The following is an 18,839-nucleotide window of genomic DNA, read 5'->3' on the forward strand; positions in this document are numbered from 1 at the left end:
AAAAATAAAAATAAAAAAAGAAAGTTTACCTAACCCACAATTGTCATGTCAATCCACAGTTTTTGTTTTTTGTTTTTTTTTTTTTTGCCATGCTGCGTGGCATGTGGGATCCCAGTTCCCCAGCCGGGGATCAAACCTGCGCCCCCCGCAGTTGGAAGCATGGAGTCTTAACCACTGGACCGCCAGGGAAGTCCCAGTCCACAGTTCTTTTAGTTGAGCTTCTTTTATCTCTGCTTGAATATGGGCATACTGATGACATATACTTCAAAAATTCCCCACCTATAATCTTTAGGATCTAGTTTCTTCAAGCACTTTACTTTAGGGCCACTTTTAGGGTTAGAGTAGACGAATATACCTGGTTCTCAATTTCACATGCCCTCTAAACATAAGTTCAAGTCATATTCACCCTAAACTATCACATCCTAGAATAGGACAGGTCTTTGGTATATTCCAATACCTAAGATAAAAAAATACGATAGTGTGTGACATTTGTTTCTCCGGAGCAATTCAGTTTTTCCACAGGTAGAGAGGTAGGGTAGAGGAATGGTTCTTAAATCTGACTGACTGTTCTGTAAGCAGGTTAAGGAAAGAAAGCGGAGGATCCCACAGCTCAGAATGTAGGTCTTCACTTCTCAATTTTCAAGCCCATGCCTCACCCTCACCTATGCTTCAGCTAACTTCTAAAATTTGGAGTCTATCCACTTGGGTTTTTGTGGAGATTAAATCTTTAGTATCTTACTGGGGTTGCAGGGACTGGGTATTCTTCATTATAACTGTGATAGAGAAATATTTTCAATCTAATGAGAGTCCATAGGCCCTACCCTTCTGTGCCTCAATTTGAGGTAAAAGTATATCTTATAGGGGTTTTGTTATGATTAAGTAAGGTAATATATATAAAGTGCTTTGAGTAATACCTATCATTTGATAAACTCTCAACACATATTAGTGCTTATTTGTACCAGGCCCACTGTGTTAGGCTGCTGTAGTGGTACACTGTTCTCAAGGAGTGCATATTCCCATGGACTACAGTGCAACCCAGTGGCTCTAAGTAGTATAATTTTTCTAATGGGATTTTTTGATAGAAAAGAAATGTGTGTTGTCTCATATTAAACTGTTAAGTCTGAAATACTCGTGAAATAACTTTTTTTAAAAAGGTAATCTAACTTGAGAAAAAGTTTGGGAAATAGAAAAAAAAAATTTTCATCTCCAAATCCTTATTTGGTACTTCTCATGGCATGGCATTCTAACCACTGAAGGTGTCTGTTAGTCTATTAGGTATTTTGGAAGTGGTTGTCAATTTCAGTGGAAAAAGGCATAAAACAACTTTATTCATATGTTTCAGAAATGCAAAAATTAACATTAATTTTTGACATAATTCCATTAAGTTTTAAAATAATTGTTATGCTCATAAAATTTTCACATGTACTGTAAGCACTGCAGTGATGGGTTACTGTCAAATAACGCTCAAGTAACAGCATGTGTGGAGTAAGAGGAGGACACGTTCATGTTATGGGCCTACTCAGTGCCAGGCACTGTTCCAGATTCTGTGGAGACAGAAGTGAACAAAGAGACGAAATAAATAAATAAATTCTGTTCTCGTGGAGCTGATATTTTAGAGTATAGGAGGACATTAAACAAAATAAATAAAATGCATTGTGTATTATATTTTGATACATGCTATGGAGGAAAAATTAAAACAGGAAAGGGGATAGAGAGTGCATAAGGGGTTGGGGAAAAGGACAGTATACTTTTAAATAGAATAAACAGTGAAGTCCTCACTAGGATGGCTCAATATATGAAGTATGGTGAGGTGAAGCCATGTAGATACCTAAAAAGAAAGCATTCTTGAATGGTACAAGAAGTACAAAGGTCTGAAGACAGGAGTATGCCTTTTGTGTTTGAGGAATGGCAAGGGGAGTGGGGCAGTCGGGCAGGAACACAATAAGAGAAGGGGGAAATGGTAGGAGATTGCAGGTAATGAAGGGTAAGTTCACTAAGGCCTGGAGGCCAGAGTAATGGTGCAGGAGCATTGTAAATGTGTTTTCTTCTTTACTCCTTTTGATTTGTGATGTTCTTTATTCTGAGCATCAAATGGGTAAAGTACATAAGGGTATAAATGTAAATATATTTAGCGTATTACATTGTAGATGCTCACTGAATAATGTTTACTGAATTAATTTATATGGCAAGATGTTTAGAAGTATTTTAAAAGTCCTGTGTTCCCTTGCTAAAGGAATACTTTTTATTTTTAATTGCTTCATATAACATAATTTAGGATTCTGATACTTCACTATATGTAATTTACTGTTTTAAAACATTTGCCACCTCCAATAATATTTGTTATTGAGTAGATGTTATCTTTAAATAACTTAAATGAGCATCTATTTTTATTAGCTTTAGTAGTCATAATAATCAGAGTCTAGTTTCCTCTGAATCAGTAATTTACTTTTTATATTATAAAGTGAGGATTCATTCTCATAAAAGTCACAGTTTAAGTCCTGTATTTAGATTTATTTCTTTAAAAGTCTATGATTTTTTTTATCATCTAGTTTGATTAAAGTTATTTTAGTTGAGGGGGTCCTCATTTGCTTTTATCAGAGTGGAACACTTTTAAAAAATTAGTCTCCTCCCAAGGAATATACTTTTTTTTTTGGCCATGCTGCACGGCTCACAAGATCTTAGTTCCCTGACCAGGGATCAAACCCCGGCCCCCAGCAGAAGTGTGGAGTCCTAACCGCTGGACTTGCCAGGAAATTCCCCCAAGGAATATCCTTATACCGAAAGTTATCCCTGGGTTTTGAAAAGCTCATTGGCCCAATTTTAGGAATTTAAATATCAATACATCGAAATAGTCCAGCTGTCATTTTGCTGGCTGATGGTATTAATGTTAATGCGTATGAGAGCCTTAGATTTAATGTTGAGTGCTTAGGAGAGCAAGAAAGTATTCAAGGGGCAGATAGGCAGAGTATTTTAACATATTGTCTTGCACGTTTTTATGATGGCCAGGTGAGCCCTATCCTCATTTTCTGTGTGCAAGTTTATAGAAAGCTCTACTTGTGCGCTTCACCCCCCACCCTCTTTGTTTTGATTAGCACTTTGAATCAGTCTGAGGTGAATCTGGGGTTGGGGAATGATGAAGAGGTGAACAGGGAGTCATAATGTTGAAACTGGACATTCAGATCTTTATAGCATGATTTCCTTATTTTTCAAAGAGCGGAAGAATCCCATCGTTTATCATGTTCTGGTTGGACTCCTTTCTTATCGTTTGCTGGAGTTTGAACTTCAGAGCTATGGTGTCAACCCTGCTGTAGTATCTCAGGGGCGCTCCTAGTGCGGGGCTGGTGCCATGGCTCACCCTCCAACCTTTCCTTCTTCACTTCAGCCTCCAGCCCTGAGCTTTCCAATCCCCAGAGTAGCCAATGTTGAAAGAAATTGCACAGGTAAGTAGGTGGTGGGAAAGACCGGGGGAAAAACGGTGCTGTCATCAGTATTTTAAGGGTGGATGTTGGGCCATTTTGTCAGTGAGTCATTTTGTTAGTTTAAAAATATAGTGTTTCTTATAAATTATTTTTTTCATAAAATTATCTCATAAATTATTAAAGTCCTAGTGTTCTAAGAAATAATTTCATTTCTTATTAGTTAGATGTGAAAGAGGGAAAACCTTAAACTGAATAAACCATTAATGTTGTAATACAAAGGAAGTTTGTTAGATTTTTTTAAAACTTCATATTCTCCACAGAGTATAGCAGGACCAGAAAACTCATGTTCAGAAAAGAAGCTAAGAGAAAAGGTCAGGGAAAGCATAAATCCATAGACTAAAAATTTTGCTACATTTAACTTGGTATCAGAAGGAGGCATATTTTAGTTTCCTTCCACTAGCTTTAGACATGCTGTTCTTCCCTTTCCCAAAGTTTCAGGCAAGTAGCTATATTTTTAAAATTTGAAAGAATAGAAACTTCAAACATCTTTTTCCTTGAAATCTAGACAGGAAGACTGGAACATTTCTACCCATCTCTAGATTTGAGGTTAACAAAGATAAGTATAGAAGCAGTGAAGGCACAATATCTGGTACAAAGTTCAGCAAACATTTGTTGAGTGAACAGCTCACCCAAATTTTGTGTGTGTGTGTGTGTATGAAATGCTAACACTCCTGTCATTTTCTGCTTGTGTTCCTTGTATCCGAAATCATGATCTAACAATACAGATTTTTTTTTCTTAATGCAGAATTTTTAGAAATAGTTCTATAGCAGTGTAGCCCTGGGTCTGCACTACTTTGCTCACAAATAAATACTATCATTTTAGGTTCTTCTCAGAAAGGCTTCAAAAATTGTTTCTTGGGCTTCCCTGGTGGCGCAGTGGTTGAGAGTCCGCCTGCCGATGCTGGGGCCGTGGGTTCGTGCCCTGGTCTGGGAGGATCCCATGTGCCGTGGGGCAGCTGGGCCCGTGAGCCGTGGCCGCTGAGCCTGCGCGTCTGGAGCCTGTGCTCCGCGACGGGAGAGGCCACAGCAGTGAGGGGCCCGCGTACTGCAAAAAAAAAAAAAAAATTTGTTTCTTTAGTTCTCCCAGATCTATCCCATGTAATTCTTATTCACGTTATTTCTAGATTCTTTTGCACATAACAAGACATTCAAAATTATACCCAGGAAAAATAGAATATAGCCTGTGATGGCTAACATTTCTTCAGAGAAAGTATGTCAGGATTAAAGAGATTGGGGCACCAAATATTTGGCATTTCAGGTCTCAAAGCAGGGCCTCAAAATACAGAATCCTCAGCAGTTTCTCTCTCCTTCCCTCTAAGTTCGAGCATTTCTTAAATTTATTGGGAGGCTTGTAGAAATCCATATCCCCCAGCAAAGCAGACCATCCATCAGTTTCTTATGGATTCCCACCCTCTCTCCTCTGCATTAGGGAGTGCTCCCCACCCCCACCTCTGACACTGGCGTGAGATATTCAACCTCATTAAAAACATTTCCTTCATACTTAGAGGATTTGTTTTATATTCTAAACTTATGGGCTTTCTACTGTTATATGTTCTTCCACTTGTAATTTATAAATTTATATCTTAATATTTAAGGATAAAATATTGCTTATTTTAATTTTAGGCCCTATTGTGTGAGTTCTCAAATCTAACTTATTGGTCATAAGGCATACCATTTATAGTTGGTTTTTCAGTTAATATATGATGGTGTGCTTTTTTTACAGTTAGCACTTTTTGAGTTATTAGTGTTTTGATTTTAGGATGATGCACGTGTCTTTTAAGCTTGTATGTTAGTGGTTATAAGTTTGAATCTGTATGAGGCATATTGATACAGGCAACTTTAAGGATTTGAAAAACCACAAAATCTGTTTCTTCAAGTTGAAGCATGCACAACATATTCTTCCTAGATCAAAGTCAGACTGATCAGGAGAGCTGATAGGCCTTTTGGTAATACTCTTTAGAGGGTTTGTAGATTTGGTGGGGGCACACCCTAAGGTATGGTGTACATGGTTTTGGGAATGTCATCTCAGTAAAGCAGCTTCAGGTACCAGATTTCAGTAAACAGTTATTGGATTAGGAAGAGTGATGTGTTTTCATCGCTCTCCTGGCTTGCCCTCTCTTTTTATCAAATGTGAGCTACCCTGTTTTGTGGGGGATGATATCTCTTACGAAGTATTCCTGTAACCCCTGTACAGAACTCTGTGCCAAAATATTTAACTACTCTCCAAAATAATGATTGTTGATATGTTCCTGTAAGCCCCTAGTTTCCTGCTGAATCACATTTCCAGTCAGTTTCCTTTGCATCTACCTGTTAACTGCCTTTTCAGTGTTCATTAAGCCTTTTATTGCTCATTTATCAGGCAGTCTGCATTTACTAAAACTATGAAATGAATTGCTTTTATTTCCGTATCAATTTAAGTTGATGAATTTAGAAATTATCAATTTAAAATTTATCTAAATCTTCACTTTTTTTAGATCCATCCTAAGTAGATTAGTAAACTATTCATTATACATTTATTTATATTATATCAAGCCACAGTATTCTAGAACTAGTAGGACTTCGAGTAGTATGTTTTTTAATAGGAGGAAAGATCATTCTTTTCCTAAAGACTTCCAGATATTAAATTCTTTGTTCTTTGAGGAGCTAGATTTTTTTCTAATGTAAGTGCCTTTCTCTTCTTTATTTAATCCCATTTCTTTTCTTTTCTTTCTTTTTTTTTTTTTTTAGTGTTTTCCGGAACGAAATAAAATTAGGATTATTTATAAGTTGTGAAGTAGGATTGGTAGCTCAGAATTCTATTACCAAAAAATACCACTAAAACAAATTCCTTGGGTTATAAATATTTCTAGGTGGTAGTATATCATATTTGATATAGGTGTACAGTATTCTAGTTCCATAGATTTTGGGCAGTGTCTCAGTGGATTTGACCTATCAGCTTTTACCTCTAAAAGCCAGTAATAAAGATAACCAGATTATCTTTAGATATTATGGCTTCTCATGATTGGTTTCAATTTTGATTGACTACATCTTGATAAAGGCAGATAAATGTTAATGGAAATTGACTGTGATTTTTATTAATTTTCTGCCTGCTTTATAAACAACAGAGAACTTGTGTGTATTTGTATGGGTGTGAAGTGTTTGCTGATAGTGAATATGAAATTGGGAGGGAAAAGTAAGAAGTCAGATTTTGTATTCAGCAATCAGAGTGAAATAGTAAAATCTCCATTAGGGAAACAGTAGTAAAAGAGCAGTCCTGTCACCCCCAACCCCCACCTACATTTGGTTCTCTTTACCCTTTATAATACAGGTGCATGCATACTCTGTTGCTAAAGATGAAAAGTTGCTGGCTATAGAAAAGTCTTCGTACTTCAGTGTTGTGAAAGAGTTGATTTTATGATGGGACACGTGTATCAGCATGTTAACAGTAAAACTCCTGGCTACTTTAGAAATAGAATCACAAGAAAAAGTTGCCATCAGGGATTTGGTCTTGTTTTAACCCAATTGGTAAACATATTCTACTCGTTTAATGCTACAGTGTCTATTTCAGTAGCTTATAATAAAAATTTAGAGTTTTGTAATAACCATTCTAATTCCTTGAATGATTAAATTATGTTCACTGTATTTTGAAAGTAAAAATATTAATTTGGAATATGGAAATAGTAATTACTTTTTAATTGATGTGGTGGTGGTGTTCTTTCTTTTAAGCATAATTTTATTCTAAAATTAATGTTGCTTTCTCTAAAATAGATATGATCAGTCTGGTAGAGACTAGCTTTTGTTTCACATACCTCTGTCCAGGCAGTTCATTCTCATTCTTCCGCTAAAGAGATCTTTTTTTGACATGCACAAATATTTGATGTGGCACCCTCTGCTTACCATTGTTTACTGCAAAGTAAGCCCCGCACCCCTTTTTGCCCTTTACTGCTTCTCCCGTCATGAAGCTTACAATTTGGGGAGAATACAAACATTAAACTATTAGTTGTATCTCTGAGAGTCAGTGTACTATCGTGGTTAAAAGGGGGGACTCTAACAGATTGTCTGGGATCATATCCCATCTCTGTCAATTATCAGATGTGGAACCTTGGGCACATCAGATATGTGACCTTGGGCAAGTTACCCAACTTCTCCAGTTCTCAGTTTTCTCATCTAAAAATGAAGACTAAATAAGTAAATACATGAGGATTACATACATGTTTATATAGTTATTACTAAGTAAATTATGAAGATTATGTAAATACATTTTGAAACATTTGGAGTATATTGCCTGGCATAGTAAGTGGTCAATAAAAGTTATTTCTTATTATTGTATAATTATAGTTATGATAAAGTATTTTCAATGACTGCAAGCCAGGGGTCCTGATTCAGTATGAAAGTTTCAAAGAGTGGGAGAAAGAGCATTCTAAGTAGAGGTATCAGCCTATGCAAAGGTCTGGAGGCGGAAGAGAACTTGTGTTTGAGTAACTGAAGGTGTGGCAGTAGTTTAGTGGTGGCAGGGGACCTGTGGAGACAGTTAAGGTCAGAGAGGTTACATAGGGCCTTAATAAGCCTTATTACTGATTTGGAAAGCTGTTGAGGCATTTCAATCAGCAGGGCCATGACTGTTAAATTTTTATTTTAAAAATTTACTTGGCTGATATGGGAGAGTAAATTTGAGGGGAATGAGAATGGATTAATAAAGACCTGATTGAAGGATATTGGAAATGCTTGTTCTCAGAAATGACAGAGATGGAAAGATATGGATGATTTCAATAAATATTTAGAGTTAATCTGCTCAGCTTGAGTTTTAATTGTTGAAGATGTCAGGGGTTACAGATGGCATTTTCCAGAGATTATCATGTACAGGAACAACTGTGAATAACCCAAACTAAGCTGAGGCATAAGGTGGTTGTTGGATTTTGAGATAATTACTGCTGCAAAATTATGTTAAGGTCGTGATCTCAGGAATATTGGTCTGCATCCTTTAGGGGAAATTAACAAGAGATACGAGAGTAGGAAAGTGACAAAGTCATTGTAGTGGTTATGAATATGACATCATAGTAAAGTGTTAGTTGAAGGAAGTCTTCACCTAGATTTTTGTATCTGGCTTTCCCGTCTATATCCTTGCCCTATTAACCTGGCATTGAAATTTAGCCTATTTTTCCTTACCACCTATCATTGTCCTTCCAGACATCCTCCTTGTTGGCTGTATTAAAAGTTTTGTGTTTCTGGGCTTTCTCTCACTTCCGAGAACTTATGCCTGCTGTTTCCTATGCCAAAGTTTGCTTCATCTCCCACCCTACACTCTTCTCCTTTTTTTTAAATAAAAAATTTTTTAACAAATTTAAATATTTGTTCAAATATTACTTTATAAGACCTTTCAGTTGTTTCCCTCAGATAGAGTTAGATATTCCCTTATTTGTGTTCCCAAAACACCTGTACAGATTTTCATACTGTAATTGTTTATTTACAGGTGTTTCTCCTAACTAGGCTGTGAGCTTGTTCAAGACTTGGGGCTGTTACTCAGCTTTTGTGTTCATTAGCACAATTTTTGGCATAATTCATATAGGAAACCCTCAGCATGTTCACTGAAAAGTGAAGGGAGATCAGTCAAAGGGCTAAAAAAAATCTAGTCCATAGCTTAAACTAAGAAGGTGATAGGTAGAATGGCAAAAAACAAATGTGAAAGCCACTGTGAAGAAAGGTTAGAATGTGATGATAATGCAGAACAGAACAGGAGAAAGTAACTCGGAAAGTCAGTTTTAAATATTACTGATTTCGTTTATTAAAATGCACTTCTCATACAGAAATGTCTAGCAGCACTTTAAAATATGCTGCTGGAACTTTAAGACTGGAGATAGATTTCAAAATCAAACTATATTTGTTTGCTATCAGGAAAAGGACACTCTGCCATGGGATGTGTTTCTGTTCCCTGGGAATAGGATTCCGTGCCTGGGCCAGCATGCCAGCATGATAGACAATAAATGATTTTAGAGTAAGTTCCTCTCCAGAGGTCTTGCTGAAGGAAAATTGTGCAAGATTATATACCGCCCATCCTGCCTTGGATATGATCTATTTTTCACCCTTTCCTATCTGTCTACCTATCTATATACTTATTTATCTATCTAAATTTATTTTTGAAGTTTCACTTGTAAAGTGTCCTACTTTGTTTCTGTGACCATTTAAAAAGCTCCAGGCCTTGCCTCTTATTCTTTCCCTTTTGTAATTACCGTTCATCCCACCTGGATCAGGGACCACTTTACCCATCTTTGAAGTTGTTGGTTAAGATTATCTCAAGTTTGAGGTTTTATGAATTCTCTGTGAGTATTCTGAGTTACTGCATTTGGCTTTGAAATATTATATTTATATATTAAGAATGTTAGACCTTAGGAACTCATAGCTAGTCCTAATTAAGTAATGAAGGTGTTTACTGGGAACAGCCAGCCAACTTAGTGCTTCCATTCTGCTTGTCAGTTTAATTCCTCTCTACTACATTTTGAGGCCAACTCTTTTTTGGGGGGCGGGGGGGGGGTTGTCAGGCTAATAGAAAGAATTAGTGTAAGCTAACGTGTGTGTGTGTGTGTATCCTGATTAGTTCTTATGGAATCAAAGCAAATGTAAAATGTCTTAGTTACATGTTTTAGATCTGTATTCAAAAAAGACTTAAGAAACATTGCTTTTGGTACAACATATTTCATGTATTTTTCTTGATGAAATCTCAGTTTTTACTTCTCCTTTGTTAAAACATGTGATACGAGAGTTGAGAGAGAAGGTGGTCAGTTAACAGAATTGATGTAAGCCCTTTATATGTTTGCTTGAAGAAAGCTGACAAATTGTATATACCAAATATCTGAACAAATTTTATATGTAATGTAGAATGAAGTATGATTTTGTTTTTAAATTAGTATTTTAAATTTCTGTATATCAAATTGACTTTAATATATGTGATATAACCAGTAATTTTAATATATTTCAGTACAGTGTTGACATATCCCCTACCACTACCACTGTAGTCTGAGCCACCATCTTCTCTCACCAACCTGTTTCCCTGCTTCCACTCTTGTCCCCTCTTTTGTCCATTCCTTACAGAGTAGCTACACTCATATTAAATATATACATAAATAAAATATGCCAAATTATGTCACTTAAACTGCCCACAGATCCTCTCTCTCTCTCTCTCTTTTTTTTTTTTTTTTTTTTTTTTTTTTGACTGCATCGTGCAGCTTGTGGGATCTTAGTTCCCCGACCAGGTGTTGAACCTGGGCCCATGGCAGTGAAAGCACCGAGTCCTAACCACTGGACCACCAGGGAATTCCCCCAAATCCTCTCTTGACTTCTCATTTCACATAGAATAAAATCCAGAGTTCCCCAGGCCTGCAAGACACATGATCTGCTCACACTAGTATCTCTGACTTCAGTTCCTACCATCTTCCACTGAATTCATTCTGTTTGAGCCGCACCACTGAGGACCTTGTTCACTTTTGCACTGACTGCTCTTCCTGTCTTTAGCTAGTTAGTTCCTTTACTTCTCTGCTTCATTGTTACTTTCCTAGTTTCACCCTTCCTGGCTAGTCTAAAATACTTTTCTACTCCATTCCATCATTCTATATGGAATACAGGACACACCCTTTAAAATTAAATAAAACTATCTTTTTTTTTTTTGACTGAGTTGGGTCTTTGTTGCTGTGCGCTGGCTTTCTCTAGCTGCGGCGAGCGGGGGCTACTCTTCCTTGTGGTGTGTGGGCTTCTCATTGCAGTGGCTTCTCTTGTTGCAGAGCATGGGCTCTAGGCGCACGGGCTGTAGGCATGTGGGCTCAGTAGTTGTGGCTCGCGGGCTCTAGAACGCAGTCTCAGTAGTTGTGGCACAGGGTTTAGTTGCTCCACGGCATGTGGGATCTTCCTGGACCAGGGCTCAAACCCGTGTCCCCTGCATTGGCAGGTGGATTCTTAACCACTGCGCCACCAGAGAAGCCCAAAATTAGCTTTTTTGTAAAACTTACTATGTTGTCCTCCTTTTTCTTTCTGATTTTGCCATGGATCAGAGAATTCTTTGTTTCATACCAGTACCCATCCCTTGGACTGGGGCTTGCATTTGAAGGCAGAGTATTACACTCTTACCTCTTTTTTTTTTTTTTTTTTTTTTTTTTCCTGAAGTCATGTAAAAATAATTAGTATTTTCAGTGTTGTGTAATTTGTGTCGAAGCACACAAAACAAAAATGAAATTCTACATGTTTGTGTTTTCTCTCCCTCCCTCTGGCACACACACAGTGAGTCTGGGAAAATTTGGTATTGATGAAAGAGAACATTTCTGTTTTCCTCTGTCTGAGGCATTTCACGTGTTTAGTTTTGCTTTCAAAACAGTAAAACCTCTTTGCACAATATTAGAATGAAGTTTTTTTATTCAGTACAATTAATTTCAATTTTAGGATTCTAAGAGTCTGTAATTGGTTTTGATGATGAATGTTACATCACAATTGTTAAGAGTTCACTTTGCATCCATTTGACTTAACTTATGTACGTAAAATTTGATGAGAGATATCTTGGTACGCTCCTGAAATTTTAGTGAATTCTGCAAGTTTCATGCCATTTTCCTGTGTTTATCCTTTTTTAGAATTAGAGCTCAGTAGTAATTGTCCTTTAAAGAGAATTAAATGTATCCTTAACTTTTACAAAACAAACCTTTAAAATCTCATGTGTAAAGAGTCTTAATTTGCAGACTCTAAAGTGCTTTTTTCCACTGTTACTTTTCTGAAATAAAACTCACTAAAAAACCTCTTTCCTATTAGGGACTACTTAGGGGGGGTTAGAGGCTAGGCATGAGGGATCCTACCTAGTCCCTAAAATTACATTCAGAGTTATAGAAGCCCTTGCCTGAGATTCACCAGGGAGTCCACTGCCCAAAGAAGATAAAGTATGTTCTAACAAATTAATAGATCCTTGAAAATATCTTTCTGTATTTCACACCTAAAGAGATATATAGCCTAAAAACATACAGCAAAGCAGTGGTTAAGTTGTCTTCAGACTGGTATTCATATTTAACTGAATAGCTTTTTCTCAGACTTCAACAGGAAGAATACTTAAATATTTGAGTTTCTTACAGATTTAACAAGGAACTTAAAATATAAAGCAATTATTAAGTAACATGGGTGTTTTCAACAAACTTGCACATCAAATTTAGCCTTAAAATCTGCAGTATACCAATTCACCATGTCTACTGATTAACAGCAGTAACTACAGTGTTTCATTTTGAAATGAGAAGTAAAAGAAAGTTCCTTTTTTCTTACAGTGGAAGAAAATACCCTTATTCATAATGAGTGTACCAGACAGATGTCAAATTTGATGAGTTTTTCCCCATTTTTTTGTGAAAAAATATAGTCACTGTGTATTCTAGTCTTTACAAGGCTATCATGACATTTCAGTTTACTTTGAACTACAGAGTACTATTAGGGATAAGACACATTGACCTTAATTAAATAACCTGTCAGTTGATAGTTTTGGAAGCTTTATACAGGTCACCTTATGGAAAAAAATAAAATAAAATAAAAATTAGCACAGATTTAGTAATTATCTTGATGAGGGCTCAAAATTACTAGTGTTGGATATGGTAAAGACTTAAAAAGCAAAAGAGTAAGCAGGTTATGTAGTAGAGATCATAAATTTATACCAGGATGATGAGTGAAAAAATTATCCTACTATTACATGAGTGAGAGCTTGTGGCTTGAGATAAGATTTCCAGTGTGCCATTATACATGGACTCAAAAAGTGCTATATCTCAGTAAACTTAGATTGTAAGTGAAGATGATATGCTCTGGAAAACATAATTTAAAAAGTAGGTATAACAATGACAAAGACACTAATGTTGAAGATGCATGTGAAAATTCTGAATAATTTAAACCCAAACTTAATTTTTAAAAAATCTTTGTATGGGAAAATTATATTGGGTTGCCAATTTTCAAGAATAAGTAATATTTTTTCTTTTAAAATAATTGGAATCGTTGCATGTGACAGACTTTAAGTTTCTCCTCTTGATTTCAGGGCCTGAAAGTAAACATTTTCTACTACATTGTTATGACTTTCTCACCTGTATCATTAATTCTTAGTTGATCTGTTTCTTTTATCTTAGCAATGCTCCCTTCATTTTATGTTTTCCACATAGGAGTAAGGTAAAGCCTGACATTTTCCGAAACATTATTCTTGATAAAAGTAATATTTTTGTTTAGGTGACAAACAGCATGTTTGGTGCTTCAAGAAAGAAGTTTGTAGAGGGGGTCGACAGTGACTACCATGACGAAAACATGTACTACAGCCAGTCTTCTATGTTTCCACATCGGTCAGAAAAAGATGTAAGTTAACCCGTTAAGCTGTGTTTACTCAATAGTATATGTCTGTCTCTTTCTGATTCCTGAAAAGCAGTATATGGACTGTAGAGTACCACCTTTGGTTGAGTGACTGTGTTTTAGGCATAGTGCTAGGCCCTGGGGATACAAAGATGATGAGCTTTCTTAAATTCTTATTGGAGACAAAATACTGTATGATTCTCAAGTTGAGATATGGTAATACTGTGGTAGGAAGTACTCAAAAGACATGGGGTAAACAAGGTATTACTTCTAGAACATCGATTGTTTTTTTAATTTGTGAAATAACTTGTTTTTATATTAAAACAATACTTTTATAAAGAGCAGAAAGCTAATTTGTACAGATTTAAAGATATAATGTCAGGCTGCAATGAAACCTTTCCTTTGCTTTCTGATATTCTGGTTATAATCCTAGACCTCAGATAGGCAGACCATCTCTCCTCTGTTAGCTATAGGTATGCTACAACAGAAAAGTTTTGAAGAACTGTATTCAGAAACATGGAAGATGATATATTATAGAAGTATGAGTTAAATGCTTTGGAAGGTTAGTAGTTCAGTAATCCCTTTTGGAATGAAAGGATTTAGAGCACAGCCAAGTCATAATTAGCAAATAGATAAAATATTTTAAAATAAATTCCATTGTTGTTTTCAAATTCTGGTAAGCTACTTTAAATTATACGCTATATACTGTAGTCAAACCAGTTGTATTCTTGTACTTTGTACCTGCCCAACTTTTTTTCCTCTTTCAAACTTTTATAAATTTGCTATTCCTAATTTCCCTGTCTATACAGCAATTTACTCTAGATATTAATCTAATGAGATTCTTTCTGATGTTTTAAAACACTTTTAAAATTCTAAGTTTTGTAACAAATGCCATCATTTTTCATTAAAGTTGATCATTAGTAAATTACTTCCTGTGTCTTAGAATTTCACACATAGGCTTACTCAAGGTTTAAGTTAGAATTTTGGTGGGGTTTTGCTTTGTTTTGTTTTCCTGTTTTGGTGTTATTCCCCCCCCCCCCCCCCCCCCCCCCCCCCCCCCCCCGGTACGCGGGCCCCTCACTGCTGTGGCCTCGCCCGTCGCGGAGCACAGGCTCCGGACGCGCAGGCCCAGCGGCCATGGCCCACGGGCCCAGCCGCTCCGCGGCACGCCGGCATCCTCCCGGACCGGGGCACAAACCCGTGCCCCCTGCATCGCCAGGCAGACTCCCAACTACTGCGCCACCAGGGAAGCCCTCCCCTTTATTTTTATTTGAAAATTGTGTCATTTTGGCAACAAACTATCAAGTGCATTATTAGGACTCTTGTCAAATTTTGTGTTTGGTGGCTTTCTTGTGCAGTTGAATAGCTGACAGAATAATGTCATCTAATTAATTTTCTGTTATCTTACTGCCTTTCTAGCTATTTGCTATTTGATGTAAATTATAACTGAATTATTTTTTACATAAATTTCTAAGTTTAAGATTTGATGTTATAGTTTAATAATTTGGGATGTCTTTCCGGTAGCATCACTGCAGAAACTAATCTGCATGTGTGTTACTGTGATTGTACAGTGCAAGTTAAGATTGATGCAAAAATGGTAGTGGAATATTACTTATTGATGAAAAGCATTCATTCTTATCAGGAAGATATAAAGCTTTCAAACTGAAATTCTTTAAAAAGTATGTGCAAAGAATGAATGACAGAGATGTCTGTCTTCTAGGGAACAGAAATACTGTATTATATGTCAGAATTTTTTAGTCAGAATTATTACATACACTCATATACATATGTTGGTTACTATTCCAGATTAATTGTCACAGAAATAACAGAACGATTTGCTTCACAAAACTTTTTTTTAAAATTAATTAATAAGGTAGTAAGACATGGAGATTAAAACAGGACAGATATAGGTTTGGATCTTGGCTTTGCCTATTAGCAAGAACTTCTCCAAGCCTCAGTTTTTTCATCTGAAAATGGGAATAATAATATAGTAGCTACTTATAAATTTCTGTGTTGCTGATACTTTTTTCATTACAAAATAGTAAGGGGTATTGCACAAATTTTAGAAAATATGCGTGGGGTCGGGGAGGGGAAAAATTACCAATAATGCTAGTCGGGAATAATTTACGGCTAAAATTTTGATTCTATATTTCACATATTTTTATTTAAAAATATATTAGTAGTTAAATCTCTGGGCCATATTGACATGTCTTTCACTAGAAAGTTTGCACCAATTTTTACTCTCATCAGCACTCTCTGTGCCCTTGAGAATACCAGCTTTTAAGTTTTTACAGATAGACAAAAGAAACTTACTGTTTTAATGTGCAGTAAAACATTGCTTAATTTACACACACACACACACACACACACACGGCTATGTGTCTTTTCCGTGTAGATGGCCTTTTTTTTTTTGATTCAATCCCTTAATTTATGTGAGAATCAATTATATTATTTATAAATAGCAAACAAATAACACATACCTCAGGATCATTTAATGAACAATTTTACATGTAACCTAAACCATTATATACTATATATGCTAATACAATATATAATATATTGCATGTATCTAATAATGTGTGCATATATATTTATAAGAATTGTTAATATACTTAATTTCAACTTAGTAATTAGTATAATTATTATCATCTGTTTTTCCCCTCTTTTTTAACATCTTTATTGGGGTATAATTGCTTTACAATGGTGTGTTAGTTTCTGCTTTATAACAAAGTGAATCAGTTATACATATACATATGTTCCCATATCTCTTCCCTCTTGCATCTCCCTCCGTCCCACCCTCCCTATCCCACCCCTCCAGGCGGTCACAAAGCACCGAGCTGATCTCCCTGTGCTGTGCAGCTGCTTCCCACTAGCTATCTACCTTACGTTTGGTAGTGTATATATGTCCATGCAACTCTCTCGCTTTGTCACAGTTTACCCTTCCCCCTCCCCATATCCTCAAGTCCATTCTCTAGTAGTTCTGTGTCTTTATTCCTGTCTTACCCCTAGGTTCTTCATGACATTTTTTTTTTCTTAAATTCCATATATATGTGTTAGCATATGGTATTTGTCTTTCTCTTTCTGACTTACTTCACTCTGTATGACAGCCTCTAGGTCCATACACCTCATTACAAATAGCTCAATTTCATTTCTTTTTATGGCTGAGTAATATTCCATTGCATATATGCACTTTTATTTCTTCCTTTGTGGATTACTGTTTTTGTGCCATTTTCTATTTCTCTATTGAGCTGATGTCTTGTTTATTTGTCCGTGTTTTCCATATATTAAGGTTAATAACCTCTTGCCATAAATAGTTTTTCAGTTTTTTGCTTTTAGGTTTTTTTTAATATAAAATTATTTATCATTTTTATTGAATTTGACTAATCAGTTTTGTGTGGGTTTTTTGGTTTTAATGTTTTCAGTTTTTGAGATTATACCTAGGAAGACTTTCCCCACCTACTTTCTTCTAGTATTTTTGTGCTTAATTCTACACATATAACTTACATTCATTAGAAGTGTGTTGTGGATTAAGGTGTGAGTTTTGTGGTGCCAGATTACCCTCCTTGTGCCACCCCCCCACCCCCATAAGGTTATCTGGTATCCAGTTGTCCCAACACTTTTTTTATAGTTTAGATCACAGGTTAGAAGACTTTTCCATAAAGAACCAGATAGTAAATATTTTAGACTTTGTGGGCCAAGAGGCTAAATAAAGGATAATATGTAGGTACTTATATAACCATTTAAAATGTGAAAAATCATTCTTAATTTTTGCACCCTACATATATAAGCAGTGTGCTGGATTTGGCCTGCATTCAGTAAATTGCCCACCCCTGAGTTAGACCATTCATTTATGGCTAATTTGAATTCTCCCTTATATATATACTAATGTCTGATTTTTTTGGCCTGTTTCTTAACTCTTGTTCTGTATGTCATATTGATTCTTTGGAAGAACTACAACATAGTTGAATAGCTGTAGCTTTATAGGCAATTTTCACATCTTAGTCAGGTAAGGTCTTTCACATCCTTTACAAAAATGTTTTTGACTGTTGCACATTTATACTGATGTTTACCTTCTTTCAGAAGAGTATGTCTCTCTCCTGTTTCTGTTCTTTATGCCGTTTAGGAAGTAGGATTTTATGGTTGCCGTTTTCATTACATTTTTCTAATTGGTTTTTACTGATATATGAAATAGTTTGTATGTGTATATATTTATTTTATAACTACCTTACAAAACTCTTTTTATTAGTTTTTGTTGATTGGGAGTATGGGCTCTGGACATTCTATTTTATGAGTTTATATCTCAGTCACATGGTTTACTAGCTGTGTCCTTGGGCAGGTTACTCAGTCTCTGTATGTCTCAGTTTTCTCATCTATAAAATAAGAAAAATAGTACATGTCTAATGGGTGGTGGTTTTAAGGACTGAATGATAACTGTATGCAAAACTTATAGAAGACCAAATAGTAAATATTAAATGTTGCTACTATAATGAATAATAATAACATTATGCCATGGATTCTTTTGGTTTTTTTAGTAGTTATGTATATCATCTGCAGATAATGATTATTTTGTGCTTTATAAGGCTTTTAAAGAGAAAAAATTTAAACATAATAAATAAATGACTGGGATAATTTTGTATTCTTTTCCTTCCTGGCAACAGTGAGAACATTATTTTAAATTGTAACTTATGATAAAGGAAAACTGGCCAGTAGTTGAGTGAATCTTTAAGCCAACTATCCAAAAAAAAACCCCAAAAGCAAAAAGACCCCCAAAACCTAACCAATTCCTGATTTACCCTAACCATAGAGCATAAAATGTAATTGTTTCTTCATCATATGCATGGTTGTAGAAGTATTTGGTAAACTGTTCTTTATAAGATTGTGTGGATTAAATTGCTAAATATTTCTTTAGGGCTACTTCATATTTTCCAAGGCCTTTTATTTCAAGAGATGCCTGTACATGTATGTGTCTTTCAAAAGAATGCTGAATTTGCTGTTTTTGAGGTATAAAAGTAATATAAATTACAGATATATTACTTAAATGTTTTC

General features: G+C 35.7%; 1 protein-coding gene across 8 annotated transcripts in view; it reads left to right on the plus strand.

The window, feature by feature from the left end:
* The window catches only part of CNOT2 (CCR4-NOT transcription complex subunit 2), a 112,458-nt gene that overhangs the window by 52,272 nt on the left and 41,347 nt on the right, over positions 1–18,839 (plus strand). For 7 of the 8 annotated variants that reach the window (XM_027107003.1, XM_027107002.1, XM_027107008.1 and 4 more), the window contains one exon: positions 13,677–13,799. In XM_027107003.1, coding sequence (XP_026962804.1) covers positions 13,677–13,799 — 123 coding nt within the window. Of the gene's footprint in view, positions 1–3,382; positions 3,441–13,676; positions 13,800–18,839 lie in introns of all 8 variants that reach the window. The other variant, XM_027107007.1, reaches the window with a different exon arrangement.

The sequence above is a fragment of the Aethalodelphis obliquidens genome, unplaced genomic scaffold (genome assembly GCF_003676395.1).
Source record: "Aethalodelphis obliquidens isolate GAN/ISIS:26980383/991018 unplaced genomic scaffold, ASM367639v1 scaffold8, whole genome shotgun sequence".
NCBI lineage: Eukaryota > Metazoa > Chordata > Mammalia > Artiodactyla > Delphinidae > Aethalodelphis > Aethalodelphis obliquidens.